The sequence below is a fragment of the Lactuca serriola genome, chromosome 9, assembly GCF_051521515.1.
Source record: "Lactuca serriola cultivar US96UC23 chromosome 9, Lser_US96UC23_V15, whole genome shotgun sequence".
NCBI classification, from domain to species: Eukaryota; Viridiplantae; Streptophyta; class Magnoliopsida; order Asterales; family Asteraceae; genus Lactuca; species Lactuca serriola.
In genome coordinates this window covers 64,011,295-64,029,167 of record NC_136416.1, presented here as the reverse complement: position 1 = coordinate 64,029,167, position 17,873 = coordinate 64,011,295, and the positions used below count along the sequence as shown (strand labels likewise).

The window sequence follows — 17,873 nt, the reverse complement described above, 5'->3', positions numbered from 1 at the left end:
ATCTAAAGTCCCTGGACTGTCTCAAAACTTCTTGTTGAGTGCAAGAGATACAAAGGATCAGGTATCCCCCGAATCAAATAAAACATGAGCCGACAAACTTTTAACCAAAAAGGTCCCTATACAAGATTATAACAAACATAAGCATAACAAGAAAATCAACAAAGACAAAGATAAAACGCGTACCAGTAATGACATCCGGTGCTGCTCGAGCCTCGTTAGTGGTCAATTGAAATGCTCTGCTCTTCACCGCAGGAGCCTCCGCCTTGCCCCAGGCGGCCATTGATATATTGATAATCCTCAAGGTGGTTGGCACATGCGCCACCACTGCTCCACCAGACAACCTCAGACATTGGGCCTTTTTATGGTCGGTCTGGTTGCAGTGGACACAAATAAAGCCCTTTTTGGGACACTCCCTGCTCATGTGGCCCGATTGGCCACAACCATAACATATCAGGCCTGCTACCCGACGGGCCACACTATGCGGCTTGTCGCACTTAGCACAATGGCCCCAGCCTTACTGGCATCGGCTGGAGGTATCGGAAGTCTTGGGCTTCTTAGCCTACCCTACTGTTATATGAACCTGCTTTGGCTTCCGCTTTGTACGGAGCTCTAACTCAAGTTACGGCTCATGGGCCTTCTTAATCATGTCATCCAGGGTCTTGTACCCCAAAAACCTCATGAAATCTCGGATATCATCCCTCATCATGGCATGCTACCTCGTCTTCCTCGTCTCCTTATCTTCAGCGTACTGCGGAACCAACAATGCCCTGTCCCTGAACTTGGCGATAATCTCCGCCATAGTCTCCGTAGTCTTCTGAATGTCCTGGAACTCCCTCACCAACTGTTGCACCTCAATCACCAGTGAAAACTCCCGACCAAACCTCCACATAAAATCCTCCCAGGTCATCACTGCCACTCTCGTCGATCCTACCTCACGGGTAACCTCCTCCCACCAGTCCTGCGCTCGGTCCCTTAGCATACAGGACGCAAATCCCATATTTTCTGCCTCGGGGCAAAAGCTCGTGTGTTGAGCATTCTCCATGTCAACAATTCATCGGCGAATAGCGATGGGGTCCTTAGCCCCAAAGAACTTAGGCGCTCCGCACGCCTTAAACTACCGAAATGAGGGAGTCCGAGTCCCAATCTGACCTGCAGCAATATCGGTTCAGAAAGACGTGATCCGTTCCTCCATAATCTCCATGATCCCCTCCTTGACGGTACCGAAAATCATTGGGGTAACGTCAAGGATGCCGCGAGTAACCTCGACTGCAATAAGCTCATGTAACCTCTCATCAATCGACTCTGCACCAGAACCTAAACCCGATCCCGAACCTAAACCTCCTCGCGTAGCCATCACCATCCTCAAACTAAAAATACAACAGAGAAAACAATCGATAAGGACGTTCTAAGGGATTCTTCCTCACCGGACTCCTTAGATTTTCCAGATCTGTCCTCGTCTCGGGTATAGGTACTGTGCTTCCAGTAGTGCGGGCCTAATACTACCTTCCACACCTACATGTACCATCCACAAGGTCATACCTGATACCCCAGATGAGAGTCAGAGATAAGGATGTATAGAAGACTACTTCAGGGGGCATCTTGGTTTTCCACTCCTGAGGATTGACGATCTCTTCGACCAGCTTCAGGGGCATCTTGGTTTTCCAAGGTTGATTTGCTTTTAGGCTATCACCAGATGAGAGTCTGAGATGAGTATGTACAGAAGACTACTTTCCAGACTCGCTATGGTCACTATGAGTTTGTGGTGATGCCATTTGGGCTCACCAATGCTCCTGTCGCGTTGATGGATCTCATGAACCGCGTATGCAGACCGATGTTGCATCAGTCTATGATATTCTTTATTGATGACATCTTGGTTTATTCCAAGACGCATGAGCAACACAAGGAGCACATGTGGGAGGTGTTGGATACATTGAGGATGGAGCGACTTTTCACAAAGTTCTCCAAGTACGAGTTATGGTTGCGCGAGGTGCAGTTTCTGGGGCATCTCGTCAATCAGGACGGTATACTGGTCAATCCGAACAAGGTAGAGGTCGTGATGAGGTGGGAAGTTCCGAGGTCTCCATCCGAGATTCGGAGTTTTCTTGGTCTGGCGGGTTATTATCGGAGATTCATCCAGGATTTCTCAAAGATTGTTATTCCACAGACCCAACTGACCAAGAAGTCGGTGACTTACCATTGGGGGCCTCGGCAGCAGGCGACTATCAAGACTTTGAGGCAGAAGTTGTGCGAATCGCCGATCTTAGCCATGCCAGAGGGCATTGAGAATTTCGTAGTATACTGTGACCCGTATATCTCTGGTTTGGGCACAGTGTTGATGCCGAGAGGGAACGTCATCGCTTATGGCTCGAGGCAATTGAAGCCCCACGAGGCGAATTACCCGACGCACGACTTGGAGTTGGGGGTGGTTGTTTTTGCCCTCAAAATCTAGCGACACTACCTCTATGGTGTCCGTTGTACCATTTACAAGGATCACAAGAGTTTGAGGTACTTGATGGACCAGCCAAATTTGAACATGAGACAACGACAATGGTTGGACGTGGTGAAGGATTACAATTGCGAGATCCTCTACCACCCGGGGAAGGCCAATGTTGTAGCCGATGCACTTTGTCGCAAGGCATTCGCAGCCCTGATCAGAGACATCTGCCTGAGGATGATAGTAGTGACTACGCTTTTGGAGTGGATTCAAGAGGCTCAGCAGGAGGCTATGAAAGAGGAACACCGGAAGAGTGAGCGTATCGTGGGTCAGATTTCCTACTTTGACTATGATAGCCGAGAGTTGTTGACACTCCATCGTAGAGTGTCGTAGAGTGTGGGTTCCGTACACGAGTAGTGTGCACCAAATCCTGATAGAGGAGGTGCACAAATCTAGATTTTCCATCCATCCCGTGGCGACGAAGATGTATAGAGATCTCCATCCTGATTATTGGTGACCCTGAATGAAGCGAGATATAGCCTGGTACGTCGAGAGGTGCTTGACCGCAGGAAGGTCAAGGCCGAATACCAGAGACCTCACGGCAAGAGGCAGTCGTTGAATATCCCGTTGTGGAAATCGAAGGATATTACCATGGATTTCATTACGAAGTTGCCTCGGACGGCGCGCGGAGTTGATGTGATATAGCTCATCATGGATCGATTGACCAAGAGCGCCCATTTCATACCGATTCAAAAGAGTATCTCGACAGAGAATCTAGCATACATCTACATCAGAGAGGTAGTAGCTCGACACGGGGTGCCAGTTTTTGTGATTTCTGACAAGGATGTGCGGTTCTCTTCCAGATTCTGGAAGAAATTTCATGACGAATTGGGTACTTATATGCACTTCACCACAGCCTTTCACCCGCAGACGGAAGGTCAGAATGAGCGGACCATTCAAACTTTGGAGGATTTGTTGTGGGCATGCGTCCTAGACTTCGGTGGTAGCTGGGATACCTACCTTCCATTGGCAGAGTTCTCATATAACAATAGCTACCATGCCAGTATTGATCGGCCTCCCTTCGAGATGCTTTATGGGAGGAAGTGCGGGACCCTGATATGTTGGGGTGAGGTGGGACAGAGGGTCATGAGGAGTACCGAGGTGGTACTCAAGACGACGGAGAAGATCCAGTAGGTCCGGAGTAGACTCCAGACGGCCCAAAGTCGGTATAAGAGCTACGCCGACAGACGTCGATCGGACCTGGAGTTTCAGGTCGGGGATATGGTCCTTCTGAAGGTGTCACCTTCGAAAGGTGTAATTCACTTCAGAAAACAGGGAAAGCTGGGCCCCAGGTATATCGGACCATTCAAGGTTATAGCCCGGGTGGGCAAGGTGACATATAGGTTGGATCTTTAGGAAGAGATTATACAGATCCACAACACTTTTCATGTCTCCCAACTGCGGAAGTGCTTAGTGGATGACTCCATAATGGTGTCTTTAGGGGATATTTAGGTGGATGACAGTCTGAACTACATCGAGAGACCGATATCCATTCTCGACAAGAAAACGAAGGATCAACAAGAGGGTAGAGTTGGTGATGGAACAGTGGCAACACCGCAAGGGCACGGAACAGACGTGGGAGCCGGAGGATGAGATGAGGGAGCACTACCCAGAGCTATTTCAAGCCACAGCAGACTTCGAGGACAAAGTCTGAGATAAGTGGGGGAGATTTGTAACGCCTAGTTCCTGGTATGTATTTAATTTATAATTATTCACTGTTGTATAGAAACTCATCAAGTTGGAGGCCCCAAACTCGTCGAGTAGAGATGATGTGGACCGCGGATTCTGAAAACCTACTCGACGAGTTGGGGAGCCTCAACTCGACGAGTAGGGTGGATAAAATGAAACCCTAATTCCGGGGTTTGCACCCTATTTAAACACCTTAACCCAAGGTGTTGTCCTCATCTCCATCCTCCACTTCCCAAACCCCTAATCTTGAAACCCTAAGCCATTTTTGGTGATTGTGAGTTAATCTTATGCTTTCTTGGTGAGTTGAAGAAGGAGAAACTTGAAGGAGGAGCAAGAACTTGTGGGACGAGAATAGATCCAGAAGTTGAGCTTCATTTATGGTTCATCTTAGGCATAAAGCTTCAACCTTGTCTATGGCATGCTTAGATCTAGTTTTAGGCTTTTTTGCTTCAAGTTTTGGTCCAAAGATATTGATGGTTGGGATTTGGACGTCCCACTTGGGCTAATCCTTCAGATCTAGGGTCTTGAGGGGACTCCAAGACTTAAAGGTGCCAACTTTATGGCCATGAAATTCCCATGAAACTTCTAGACCATCTTCTTAGTCTTTTAAGCCTTAGTAAGTCATGCACGCAAGTAAAGATGGGAGCTTTACGTGATCAAATTGTCCTTAGATTCCAGATCTATGACCTCAGGGTAAAGTTTTGATGGCTTTTGGAGTTGGATCTAAGCCCTTTTGGGTTAGGGTTTGAGTTCATGTCTTGGGGAGGGGTTCTTAATGGGTAAAGTCGGAAACTTTACCCTTCTAGACGTATTTACAGCCTAGATCTAAAAGATAGGGCCTTGGTTTGAAGAATATGGACTTAATGCATTAAGAAGGCTTAACAAACTAAAGAACTCGAAGAGTTCATAAGAGAACTCGACGAGTTATTCTGAAAGTGTCCCGACCCTGTTTGGATAAAGAGGGACTCGACGAGTCGACTCGGGAAATTGCGATTCTGCGAGTCAAGGAGAAACTCAGCGGGTTGGAGAAGAACTCAACGAGTTGGATCGCGATTCCATGATTTTATGATTCTTGAGAACTCGGCGAGTTGAAGGGCAAACTCGACGATTCGAGTCAACTCGGAGCGTTGACTTTGACTTTGACCTTGACTTTGACTTGGACCAAATTGACCCTTAAGGGGTTATGAGTATGAAAGGGTAATTAAGGAAATATTTTATATTTAGGAGTTTGAGTTGGATTGATATTTGGAGCCGAGGATTTTCAGCTACTTTCCAGTATTCGATGTGAGTTACCTTCCTGTATGAGTGGGTCGAAGGCACCAATGCCGACCCACTAGTAGTTATCTGTAGTAGAGATCTGGAATTAGGGTTTTAAAGGCAGTGGAGGCTGGTAAGGAAGAGGGTCCAAGGTCATAAATAAGCTTAAATAGGGCTCAAGTCCGAAAATTATGGTTTTAGCCTTCGGCCTCGTACGCCCCGCGTACGAGCTTGTACTCCCCGCGTATGAGCCTCGACTACCTGATGCACAAACTTGTGTACGCCTAGCGTACGAAGGGCCCTCTTTTGCCAACTTTAAATACATCAAGGGCTTAAAATGAAATGCCTGAATTTGGATGTTACAGTATGCTTGTTTTATATGTTTGTGTGAAGTTGGTTTATTAAAGACTTCCAACTCATCCCCACTTAAACACTCGGCACACTAAGGGGATTCCATAAAAAAAAAATTATGTCTTGGTTTGTTGACAAATCAAACTCCCAAAACCTGTGAAACACAAATAAGGATATGTACTGCAAAATGACTAAATGAGGCCGTTGTCGAATGGGGTCACTTCTTAGCATGGAAAATAGCCACTTTGAGGTTAAAATAAAAAATACGATGTTGAAATAACACACTGAGAAGTCTCTTGCTTGTGTAATCCTCCCCGTGCCAATTGTCCATATTGGGCATCATCATTGTGATATATAAAATTGGACGTGTACTACAAACTCATATGTACATCATTGTGATATATAAAGTTGGACATGTACTACAAACTCATATGTACATATTATGTATATTATTTCCCTATGATTGAAGCAACGAAATTTACGTGTATCATACAAAATATAAACCCATATGAGTTTAGAATTAGGGTTTCCAATTTGCAATGAAAGAAAAAAAAAAAAAAAAAGAATTAGGTCAACATAAGGGACACCCATTTTGTGAAATAGCAAAAAAAATAAAAATAAAACTGTTTCGTGGATTTCGCATTACGATCAAGAATGTGGGCATTTATTAACTTTAGGCTATTTTTTAAAAAATACTTAAAATTATCACATTTATTTTTCCTCTTTAAAAATTAAAACTTGTTATAGATTTAAAGAGCTAACCATTGATTGCTTTGATTGTTACAACTTCAAAAAAAGTTCATCTGAAAACATCATTGTCTATGATTCAGCATACTACAAAAGACGATTACTTCCCTAAAACTTTTATATTTAAAAAACTTTAAATAAAATGTTAGTCCACATTTCAAAAACTCGTTAATTGAAAACAAGCTTGCAAACTGTACTCTCAATCTACTTTGCGATTAGACTTAGGGAAGTGGCATATGCACCATCACCCTCACTACCCTTGCTAGCATGTAGGTACACCCCAAGGAGCCTCACCAGCTTCCACACGCTGATTCACCAGCAAGAAGAGAGAATGGAAAACAGGGTTACTAGAAGAAAGAGAAGGAAAAATGGCTGTTGGTATGCTTTGTATGATCCTTTTGCTTTTGTTTTTGTCTTTTTATTAAAATCAAAAGGCTATGTATGATTGATATTTTTTTTCTAAAATCCAAGATGTGCAGGTGTTTATGATAGAAACTTTTGGCTACATGTAAAAATATGATACATTAAAACCCCCTCCCCAACCGTCCAGTTTGCGTTGCCAATTCAAGCATTGTAATTATTGTAGTAGTCGAAGATTTGTTTTAGAAACCAAATAACCATGTTATTTAGTATTTACGTATTTTGGAGTTAACTGCTGCTAGAGTTTCAGCAAAAAAAAACTATTTGTTGCAACTTTCAATCAACCACAAGCACATGGAAACATGAAAATAATGTTAAGACCCCAAGGAATAGTAACCAAATATTCACCAATGTATTTTAAAAATGATGATTCCCATACATTACAAGTAAGTATGTATGTATGTATCTCCCTCCAATCCAAACACAATTACGACGCACACAATTCCCCTATATTTTCCTACATAAAAATAAAAATAAAAATAAAACCCAACTACCACTGCTACCACTAACACTACCAACGCTGCTCTACACCACCAGCCACACATTAAATTTAAGATGTGCCCAAAAGCCCCTCTCTCTCTCTCTCTCTCTCTCTCTGTCTGACTCTTTGTACTCAGCTCACCTCACAATTAGAGAAAAATTTGAGCCATCTACTTTACTAGTTTTTTGGGGATTTAGCAAAGGCAGAAAACAAAGGAAGGAAAATTAGCTACATTCATATTATATTAATTAGTCGGTGTCTTCTTCTATGAGTCAACCATTTCATCTTGAATCTCATTGGGGGCAATTAGTCCAGGAATGCTAAGCATTCGCTGTCTTTCTCTTTCTTTTTGAGCAGCTGCTTCTTCTGCATATAGATCCTTGTTGTCCTGTGGTGCACAAACCAAACCAAACCAAACCATGCATCAAAAATTTTTTTAAAAAAAAAATATATATCATAATTCATAAACATATTTAGATATATATTATCACAAACATTACCTGTGCTGAAAATTCTTTAGACTGCACAAGGAAGTCCCGTATGTGGTTCTTAAATGTAGAAAGGTCGGATCTCGACTCAAACAGTCCATTCACAAATTTTGCAACCTGAAAGAATCACATTACATCCAAATCCAATCCATCAGATATCTAAATATAAAAAAAAAAAATACTAATAAATAAACATCAGTTGTTTTTTTACCTCAGATGCTGGAATATTGGGGAAAGAGGCACCAAGAAGCTTAATAGTGTACTCTCTCACAAACATCCCATTGTTTGGATACGGATATGAAACGGTTGAGGCATCCCATAAAGGCTCAGTCAATGAGCCGGATTCCACCTACAATTAATTGACATGTCAGCATATCATATTAATTTTATATACTTGAATATGATTCAAATACAAAGTAGAGATGAGATGATATTAAAAATATAGATACCAGGCAGAATAAGTGCTGTAGCACCAACACATGCAGCTTAAATCCCGGTTTATGGAATGTGTCCGTCAGCACAGCAAATATTTCTTGCACAATCAGCACAAAATAGGACCGGTAGAATTGATTACAAAACTCCGACTTCTGCAAACAAAAATCAAAAATATGAAATATGAAATAAAACAAAGTTTTTATCTAATCAACTGTATGTATGTATGTATGTAGTACCTGAAAGTTTTTAAGCATCTCCAACAAAAGATTAAGCCCAGTTTCTGCAATGTTTCTCTCAGTGTGTCGAAAAGCCCACATCACAGAATCCATTACCAGCTTTAATTGCTGATGGAGGACAAAAAGGTAAAATTACTACTTCATGAAATTATAATTGTATAAAATCAAAGGAATTGAAGACAGACCTCGGGTGACAACAAGATTAAAGCTTGAAAACAATGAGTTGCAATGGCCCGAAGTAATGAAAAGAACTTCAGTCTGTGTTCAGGGTAATCTTCAAAATTCTTGGTTATCATCTGTAATTGTTAAAGAATAAATATATATAAGTCATGGAATTTGGAACCAAATAAGTTAAAAATACATGATTGTAAGTTTGTAACCTCAAGTGTACACTGGAAAACAGCTTCAAATATACGAGGAACATCATCTATCATTGCACCCTTGTACCTACATTCAAAAAGTTACTAGACTTCTAGCTAAAACATCAAATGTTGGAAGAAAAGATTAAAGATTAAAGATATACTTGTTTATAATTGTGGCAAAGAGAGACAAAACTTCTGATTCTCTAGCATCAGGCAAGTTTCTTGCATAGTCACCAAGTACCGGATCCATCATTGGGGGTACAAATTGCTTCCCAATCTGTGGTTGATCTTCAGCCTTGTCCAGAAACGTCTCAATCAGCTTAAGGGTTTCCCTCTTCACAGACCTGTTAAGTGTTATGATTATAATAATTAAGTTGAAAAGGTCATGCACTTTGCAAGAATATTACCTCAAAAGCTTCACATAGGATGTTTTAGAAGCAAAGGGCCCCCCTTCAGCAATGCCAGATGATATAAGTTCACTGTACATTCTGTTCAATGCATTTAATCAGACAGTAAGCAAGTGTTAATTACTTTATTATTTGATGGAACATATGCATGTAATTAAGGTGAGTAACAACATACTTGTAAACATTAAGCATGTCCAAAAAGATTAGAGTTATTTGTGGTAAGAAATGTGTTCCAAGTGCAGTGGCAGCACTTGTATTTGTCTGCAAAAAAACAAAGACTTTATTAATAAAAATAAACAAGAGCTAATTAAATTAAATATATTATATTCAGTAGTATAAACACAAACCTGCAATATGTTAAGCACAGTCCTAATAACATCTTGATCTTTCAAGAAATCCACATTTCCACGTGCATGTCCTATGATTTCCACCCATTTCTGCATACAGCAAACATATGTATCATGAGACACAATATTAAGAAATATCCTTTTCTAGAAGAATCCTACCCTACCTGATTGGGAAGATCCATCAGCCTCTGCAGATACTCATCACGTTTAGTTGCCTCGGATTCTGCTTGAATCATATGACCAACCTACCATACCAACAACATCAAGTAAGTATTTTTGTAAAAATTAAATAAATAAAACTCATACTTGAGACTTACAGATTCATAAAACGTATGTATCTGGTGAGGCTCAAGGTCGACAATGGTTGTTGGAAGAGTTGTAAGAAGTTCCGAAACAAACGGCTCATTCTCTCCTACCTGAAACAAACAACAAATTTCATCATCTATCCTATCTTTTAAGCAGATAAAATAATATCAAACTTTAATTTAAAAAAAAAATAGAATATACGTTACCTGGACTATGACAAATTTGCGCTTGCATTTCTGTACAATCTTCAAAAATGTATCACAAGCCATATCCTGAGATCAAAAAAAAACAAAGTTGGAGCAAAAAAATATTTACTAGAACTAGAAAGAATTGAGTATTAAAAAAAAAAGATATATAACCTGAACTCCTGGATGTGTTTCATGCATGAACTCAAACAACTTGTTTACAACTGTTTTCAAGAACTTCCAATGGGCCCGCAAGAATCTTGGATATTGTCCAACAACATACCTGGTGGTTGCAAACAGTTCCAACCAATTAATTTCTTCACCAATGCAAATATATTACAAAATCAAGGTTTGATTTATAATTTTTTTTAAAAGTAAAAAACTGTAAACAACCATACATGATATTACTCGCAATAACAGCTTTGTTGTCCTTTCCTTTTGTTATTTCACAGAGATTCAGTAGATCACGAATGACCATAACAAGAAACCTATTCTCCTGTCAAACAAGAACACATCAGCAAAATGCAATAGTTTATTATTGTTGCACATGAGAAATATACTGAACACCAATTAGATGCATACCTGGTCTTCCATCATGGACCCTGAGATAGATCCAATTGCCCAACATAGTGTATTCAAGTTATTCCAAGTCCAATCCTCACCATTCAACTGTTTACTCAGTTTCTTCAGCATCTGGTGACACACAGGAATAAAAAATATAAAATTACAATCCTGAATGTCATTTGCACAAAATATTAATTAAATCATACCTGCTTTTCAGTATCATCATGGTCAAGATGTGACAAGTAGATAAGTGTCTCCCTCATAATCTGCAAAAAAGTTCTAGCTTATGAGCTATTCTATTTTCCTTATTCTACTTGTGCATGATTATATTTTCTCATTTAGCTTAAATAAGCAAGAAATCACCTTATACTGAACAAGGACATCATTGTCCTTCAAGGTTTCACGAACAATATTCCCATTTTCATCCTCCACAATGAGAACCTCTTCAGGCTTTGCCATGCGAGATATCATAAGTAATCTTAACTTAGACATGGGCCCCGCATAAAGTTGCCTTCTTTGCAACAATTGTGTCCCAGGCCCATCAACCATACCAAGCAGTGGCATCTGCATTGCAAACATAATTATTTTCAAAAAAGAAAACATAATATAAGTGTAAGATGTACATATATTATGCTACTAATGACATGACATACATGCAACCCCATCATGTTTGCATTTTCAAGATTGTGGTTTGCCTCAAAAAGCTCCAACACAAGTGAATTCCAGTAATCCAAGCAAACCTGTTAAACACATCAACAAAAATGAAAGTTCAAAAAAAATGTATGTTACATATTGAATTACGAAACAGAAAAACAAAATAATAATAATAATAATAATACCTTAAAAACCTCCGTGTCATCAACATATGAAATGTTTATGAGATACTCCAACCCCATTAAAAGTGAATTGATGTTTTCTTGTGTAGACTCCAGTACACGAATATGAAACTGCATGCAGAAACACCACATCAGATGTTAAATGATTCAAAATAAATAAAGCTAACATGTACCACATACACAAATAAAAAGACCAGTTAAAACAAATACTTGCCTTGTAAAATGAAGTGAAAAACAATGCCAGATTCTGAATAAATGCCTGTTCCTCACTAGAGCCATTTGCATATGCATCAGGTATATTTGTAGTTGTGGGGAGAACAGTCTAAAACAATCAAAAAATACCATATGACTAAATTCATTAAACACAAGCCCAAACAATGAAGGAAAAAATGGAACATATAAGTAAAAAATCAACCCATTAAAGAAATTTGCATATACCTGCAACTGGACCATGAATATGTTATACATGTTTACATATTGCATATTGTAGAAATCCCCAAAGTTAAGAGCTGCAACCTGTGCCAATTAATAAAAACAATATTAGTTATATCCATTACAAAAAAGTCAACAACAACCTTCACAGAAAGTAAAAATAAGCATTACCTCGGTCAAACACTGTAGGGTCAGATTCCGATATGATGGCACAGGAAAAAACTTAAGAAGTGTTTCCAGCTGTAACATGTATAATAGCATCAATTGCAATTTCCTAACAAATGTAACTAAAGTTTTATTGAGGAGATTAATAAAAAGAAATACACACCAGTGGAGACTCAAAAATATAGCCCAAAGGGATCCATGAAAGAAAAGCATGCAAAGTGGCTAAAGTAGCCCTGATCAGCTCAGTTCTTTGAGATGCTGAAAGTACATATAAGCATAGCTCATGAATGAGTTGAAATTCGCTGTTCAAAGATTGTTTCAGCTCTTTTATCTTCTGTTGGGTCATTTCACCCCTTGAAAAGTCAAACACCTCCTCACTTAAAAGCTGTGAAAAATAAAGATATATACTTAACCATATACACTAGAACAAATATAAATGAATAGAGATCGTATCTATCAAACATACTTTCAGTATAGCCATGCAGTTCTCACAAATTGTTTCACTTGTTTTTGCTGCTGTAACCAGATCAGGAATGAAGCTTCGCCACCTGGCTGGCCACTCATGCTTCAAAATCTGCATATTCATTTAAAAATCAATTATCATAGTGAAACTTAGAAAAGTATAACATATAAAAAAAGCAAAAAAGAGCTCACCTGAACTAGAATAATGTTAAGTTTATTAACATATAACCTTTCTTGGCGGAAAGAGCCCTCGTTGCTTGAAAGCTAAACAACAGGAGAAAACTTTGAATTAAAATCTTATGTGACAGAAACAAAGAAAGAAAACAGTGTCATGAAAAGTATAACTACATCACTCACACCTTTACAATAACATCAGAAATGTAGTTTTTCATCCCATCTCGTTGCTCAACAGGCAATACGTTCCACCTGTACTTGATAACACCTTCAAGAACCTGTACAAAGAATATGAAGTCGTTTTCATATGCTTGAATACATGGTATTGTTGAAAGGTAATGAATGACAGAAGTCAGAAATAATGGACCTGTAAAGAGAAGAACTTGGTGTTCAAGTTCTGTGTGTTTGATAGGATGTGAACCACTTGAAGCCACATGTCTGGATTATTTTGCAATTCGCGCAGTATATGGTCAGCAGCAGTCCTCTGCAATGTTACAGGATATATAACAAATAACTTATTTGATAGATTGAGTGTGTTTGGTGCGATTTAGTACTAACGACGTATCAGCAATTCAAATTACGACTTCAATTTTGTGACGTTTACATTTTTTTCTTAAGAACTTCCCATAGATGCCCAATAAGCATAACCAGAAAAATTAATTACTTCGCATGTATATAATGGATGCAAAAATCTCAAGGTAGTCCGTTCGGCCTAGCAATTGAATGTGTACTGATCGAATAACCCGGATACAGGCAGAAACGAAAACAAAATCTATTTTTCGGTAAGAAATTGCTACTGATATATGTATGGATAAGAAGAAATGGAAAAAAGCGTATAATGAACGGGGCAAACCTCCTCTTTAGATCCAGTGCCATAAAAGGCTGCAACGGTAGCATCAAGTAACGCAACATCAATCGGCTGACTCAAGTCCCTAAGCTTCTCCGCCGCCATCGCAGAGGGATCAAGTAAGATTATAAAGTAAAACCCTAGTTAAAACTGTTGGGGTGGGTTTCTTAAAACCCCTTGAAAGAGTACGAACGAAACCCTAGAGTGTACAAAAGCACGGAGACCGAATACCCGGATTGTAGACGGAAAAGAACAAACAAGACAGCTTCAGATTGAAGCACGAGAAAGGGTAGAGAGAAGATCGATGTGAGAGAAAGAAGTAGTGAGAGGGAGACTTTGAAATTGCTATGCTTCCCTCTCTTTTTATACTGCTACGAGTATACCCACCTGGGGTTTGTCAGTTTAGGCCTAAAACACTGCGAGGGTTTTGAATATGAGGTAAAAGAAAGGGGAACGACTGACCAGCCATGGCCCTTTTTCCTCTTTAAATACACAACGCAAAGGTCTCTCTAGAATCCCCCCAATTGGGGATGTTTCAACTTTCGACCAAGCACTCCACCCACCTCTTTTAGCAATTTACTTTTTTATGTAGATTTTAATTGATTTTGCATTTCATATTTGATATGCTCTTGATTTGGTAAAAGATTTATGATAATTTGTTCCAAACAACTATCGTAAGAGATGTGTTTATAGTATGATTATATTCGAACACGATGTCCAATGTTTTGTTTGAGTTCAACGAGTCTTCGTTTATTTGGATATAATCCATAATCAGTAAAGGATGTGATGACGACTTTGTAGAGAAAATGGTAAAGAAGTATGCGACTATTTGTATTCTCATTTTGTGACATTACAATGTCACTTCCCATTGAGGCTTATAAGTGAAGTTAGGTGTCAACCCTGAGGGAGCTAGGTGTCAGTCCTCCTCTTAGCAGTTGGTGTGTTGCGACTATACTAGCAATTTAAGCTTAGGGGAGTGGCTGTCTGGCTTTCTCAACCACATATCTTACACAGTGTGTTCATGATATTTGCATTCAAGCTTCAATTATGCCTTTGAGACACCCATTCTCGTTCAATGTGCTTCGTTCAAGACATGTTCATGTTGTAGTGAGAATCTTCTTGACTTGGCTCAACTATAAGGCATCGTTCAATGTGCTTCTTTCAAGACATGTCGATGTTATATTGATAATCTTCTTGATTTGGCTCAACTATAATAACTGGTTCTTTATCATAATAATATATTTAAAGCGATTTTTTCTAAATCATCATTATATTTTCTTATGATAACATACCTCGATCTAATTAACGCAAACAAAGTGACTTAATTAATGCAATGAAGGTGACTTAATACAATCGATTTAAAGTGTTTTCACTTAAATTTTGAATCCTCCTATTTTCCTACAGTTGATTTATTATAGTTCAATGGATTAATAAGTTGATTATCGAATATTATAACTACTAGTTCTTTTGATCTAATGAACTAATACCATTGATTATAGAGCAACTAACACAATGATCATGTAATTAGCTAACATAATAGCCTATTAAAAAAGTCTAATTATGAATGATTTGATCTAATGATTTCTTACCAATGGTCATGACTATATACATATAGGGAAAAGTGAATATACTCTTAAGGGTATATAAGCTTAGGTACATAAACTCAGTATTCTACGTCGTTTTGTGTTATATATACATTGTAATTGTCCAATGTTCTTATAATTTAACTTCTAACTTGTTTTACTTCCAATATTTTTTATAAATTTCACATTAATCTGCCTCTTACATAATTTTCAGTCTCAACTGTAATATATACATATATATAGCTTAGTAGGTGTTCGGCAAAATGATGTGATGTATGAGGAAAATAATAGTGAGATTTCAAAAAATTTGAAAGTAAATCAAGTTAGAGGTTGAAGGTTAAGAACGTTATGATGAGTATATCAAACAAAACGACATATTATGGTGGTTTTTGGTACCTAAAGTTATATACCCTTAAGGATATATTCATTTTTCCGTTATATATATATATATATATATATATATATATATATATATATATATATATATATATATATATATATATATATATATATATATATCATTGGCCTTTTAATGATGGTTCGTCCATTTCACAACGGTCCGACCTTTTTCTCGTGGTTCGGCCATTTAGCGATGGTTCAACCATTTCACGACGATTTAACATTTTTCCTATGATTGGGCCATATGATATGTTGTTTCCCAATAAGAAAGGTACACCAGTCAACTATCTTCTCATAAACAGTTGTTAAGTTTTCTCCCCAAGAAAAAGGTACATCTAACTAACTAACTAGCTAACTATATATATATATATATATATACACACACACACACACATACATACATACACCTCTCAACACACACAAAAACGAAGCTTTAACACTCTCTACATACTCATCACCACACGTATACCCCCAATTCCTTCTGCTCGAAGGATCCGACCCATGTTTCGTATTGATACTAACTTGATCGTCTGAGGTCGCTCCCAGGACGCAAGTCATGGGGAGACTCTGATGATTCTCGTTTATCAGTGTAACAGAACCACATTGGGGCTTACTAGCGGCATCAAAGCACCCATATGAGATCTTGACTCGATCAACCTCGTGACGGTTTTTCGGGTTACATCAAGTGGCACCATCTGCGAGACCTTGAGCAAATAGTTACTGCTCCATGGGGTTTAGTTTCAACATCACATATTGATATCTTCTTCCCCGAGGCTTCATATCCTCAGTAATTCGTAAAGATTTGTCTCCAAAGGTTTTATTTCTTAAAATCTTGATAACTCCATTTTACTCATTAATAAGCATGAGTAAACCAAGAAACCTCAAAAGTTATTGTGTTCTAAAACCTAGTATTCATAGATCTAGCACCATAATATTTCAATTATCTCACCATTTTTAAGATCTTATTTCTCTTAAAAAAACCATATCCAATTTAAGACCATGTATGAATCGATAGGTTCTTCGATTTACCCAAAGCGTAAACCTCTCAAGAGTTTAAGTGAAATCGAATCAAAGGTTTCTCATTCCGAATCATTTTCTGACATGTTTTATACACTCTTGAGTTGTACAAGTTTTATATAATGAAATAATTTGGAAGGGATTTGGTAATATTAAATCTAGAAAAAAAATATTACATTTGACATAGTACATCATCAGAGTTGGGTCCCACGGATACATCATCAAATGGCATGTGCGCTATGCTGCTTAGATTGTACTTTTTTACTTTGACTTTCAACATTTGTAACTCTTTGTTTTCGACCAAAGTTGTCATATATGGTACAAGTAGCGTGGGCTTGTAAACAATTGTGATATCATAAAGGTACATGTACCCTGTATAAAATTGGCAAATATTTTCATACTACACATAATTATGCAACAAAAAAAATAGTTTCATCTTCTGAAAAATGCCCGTACACAGATCTAAGAAGTTTTATTTCTTAAAAGCTCATTTATGATATATTTACCTTATATGCCTGAAAACTTTAAACTAATGTGGAAGATAAAAAAAAACATTGTGTATATCCTAGTCAACTTATGGGAAATCATTTATTTCGTTGCTTCTTTAGTTCTTTCCATCTGAATGAAATCCACACCGATTTTACTCACCTAGCAATCAATTACTTATACAAGTATTTTATTATATCCTCAACATACCTCAACCTTAAACCCCAACAACTTCGATGACATATACAAACTATGGTCGATGACACCCAACGAATTATAATCATATTTGATGGCATAAGTGAGATTGGAACTAGATAACACCGTGTTCTTTGTGTTGGATTATGTGTTTACGACAATAATTGATTTAGTATGATCTTGAATTATTAGCAAAGTCTTTTTGGGTTTCCATCAAACCTAGTAATTGAATAGGATGACTTTTAGAGAGAGAGATCGGTTTATTGACTTATTATATGATTAATAAATAACAATATATGAATTTATTAATATGTTATGAAAATAATATATTAATTAGAAATAATAATATTTAATTAATAATCAATCTGAAATTAATTATATTAATTTTGGGATTAATTGTATTAATTAAAAGTGTAACTTGTAAAGTGCAATTGTTCAATAGTTCAGTAAGAAAGAGTCCAGAACCTTCCTTGGAAGAAGATGGACGAAATGAGGGTATTCCAGGGCA

The 17,873-nt window shown here is 38.1% G+C and overlaps 1 protein-coding gene across 1 annotated transcript; it reads right to left on the bottom strand.

Moving 5' to 3' along the window:
- Nucleotides 1-7,288: 7,288 nt before the first annotated feature.
- On the bottom strand, nt 7,289-14,150 carry LOC145072137 (protein EXPORTIN 1A). The gene is made up of 30 exons (XM_079018521.1): nt 13,692-14,150; nt 13,206-13,322; nt 13,024-13,116; nt 12,857-12,928; nt 12,669-12,776; nt 12,366-12,587; nt 12,209-12,277; nt 12,044-12,121; nt 11,820-11,927; nt 11,609-11,716; nt 11,423-11,509; nt 11,133-11,333; nt 10,976-11,035; nt 10,788-10,898; nt 10,604-10,701; nt 10,380-10,488; nt 10,227-10,292; nt 10,032-10,130; nt 9,879-9,959; nt 9,715-9,804; nt 9,543-9,628; nt 9,368-9,448; nt 9,122-9,304; nt 8,979-9,045; nt 8,784-8,894; nt 8,599-8,706; nt 8,377-8,514; nt 8,139-8,276; nt 7,940-8,044; nt 7,289-7,827 (listed from the first exon to the last, which is right to left on the bottom strand). The coding sequence occupies exons 1-30, from the start codon at nt 13,788-13,790 to the stop codon at nt 7,705-7,707; spliced, it is 3,216 nt and encodes a 1,071-aa protein (XP_078874647.1). The 5' UTR covers nt 13,791-14,150; the 3' UTR covers nt 7,289-7,704.
- Between the last annotated feature and the right edge of the window lie 3,723 nt (nt 14,151-17,873).

Bases quoted from the DNA above. Each gene is read 5' to 3' on its own strand.
- LOC145072137 (XM_079018521.1), bottom strand. From the start codon at position 13,790: ATGGCGGCGGAGAAGCTTAGGGACTTGAGTCAGCCGATTGATGTTGCG. The intron at 9,960-10,031 runs GTAAGTCTCAAG...TTGGTATGGTAG, and splicing joins TACATACGTTTTATGAATCT to GTTGGTCATATGATTCAAGC. The intron at 9,305-9,367 runs GTAATATTCTTG...AACACTTAACAG, and splicing joins TCCTATGTGAAGCTTTTGAG to GTCTGTGAAGAGGGAAACCC.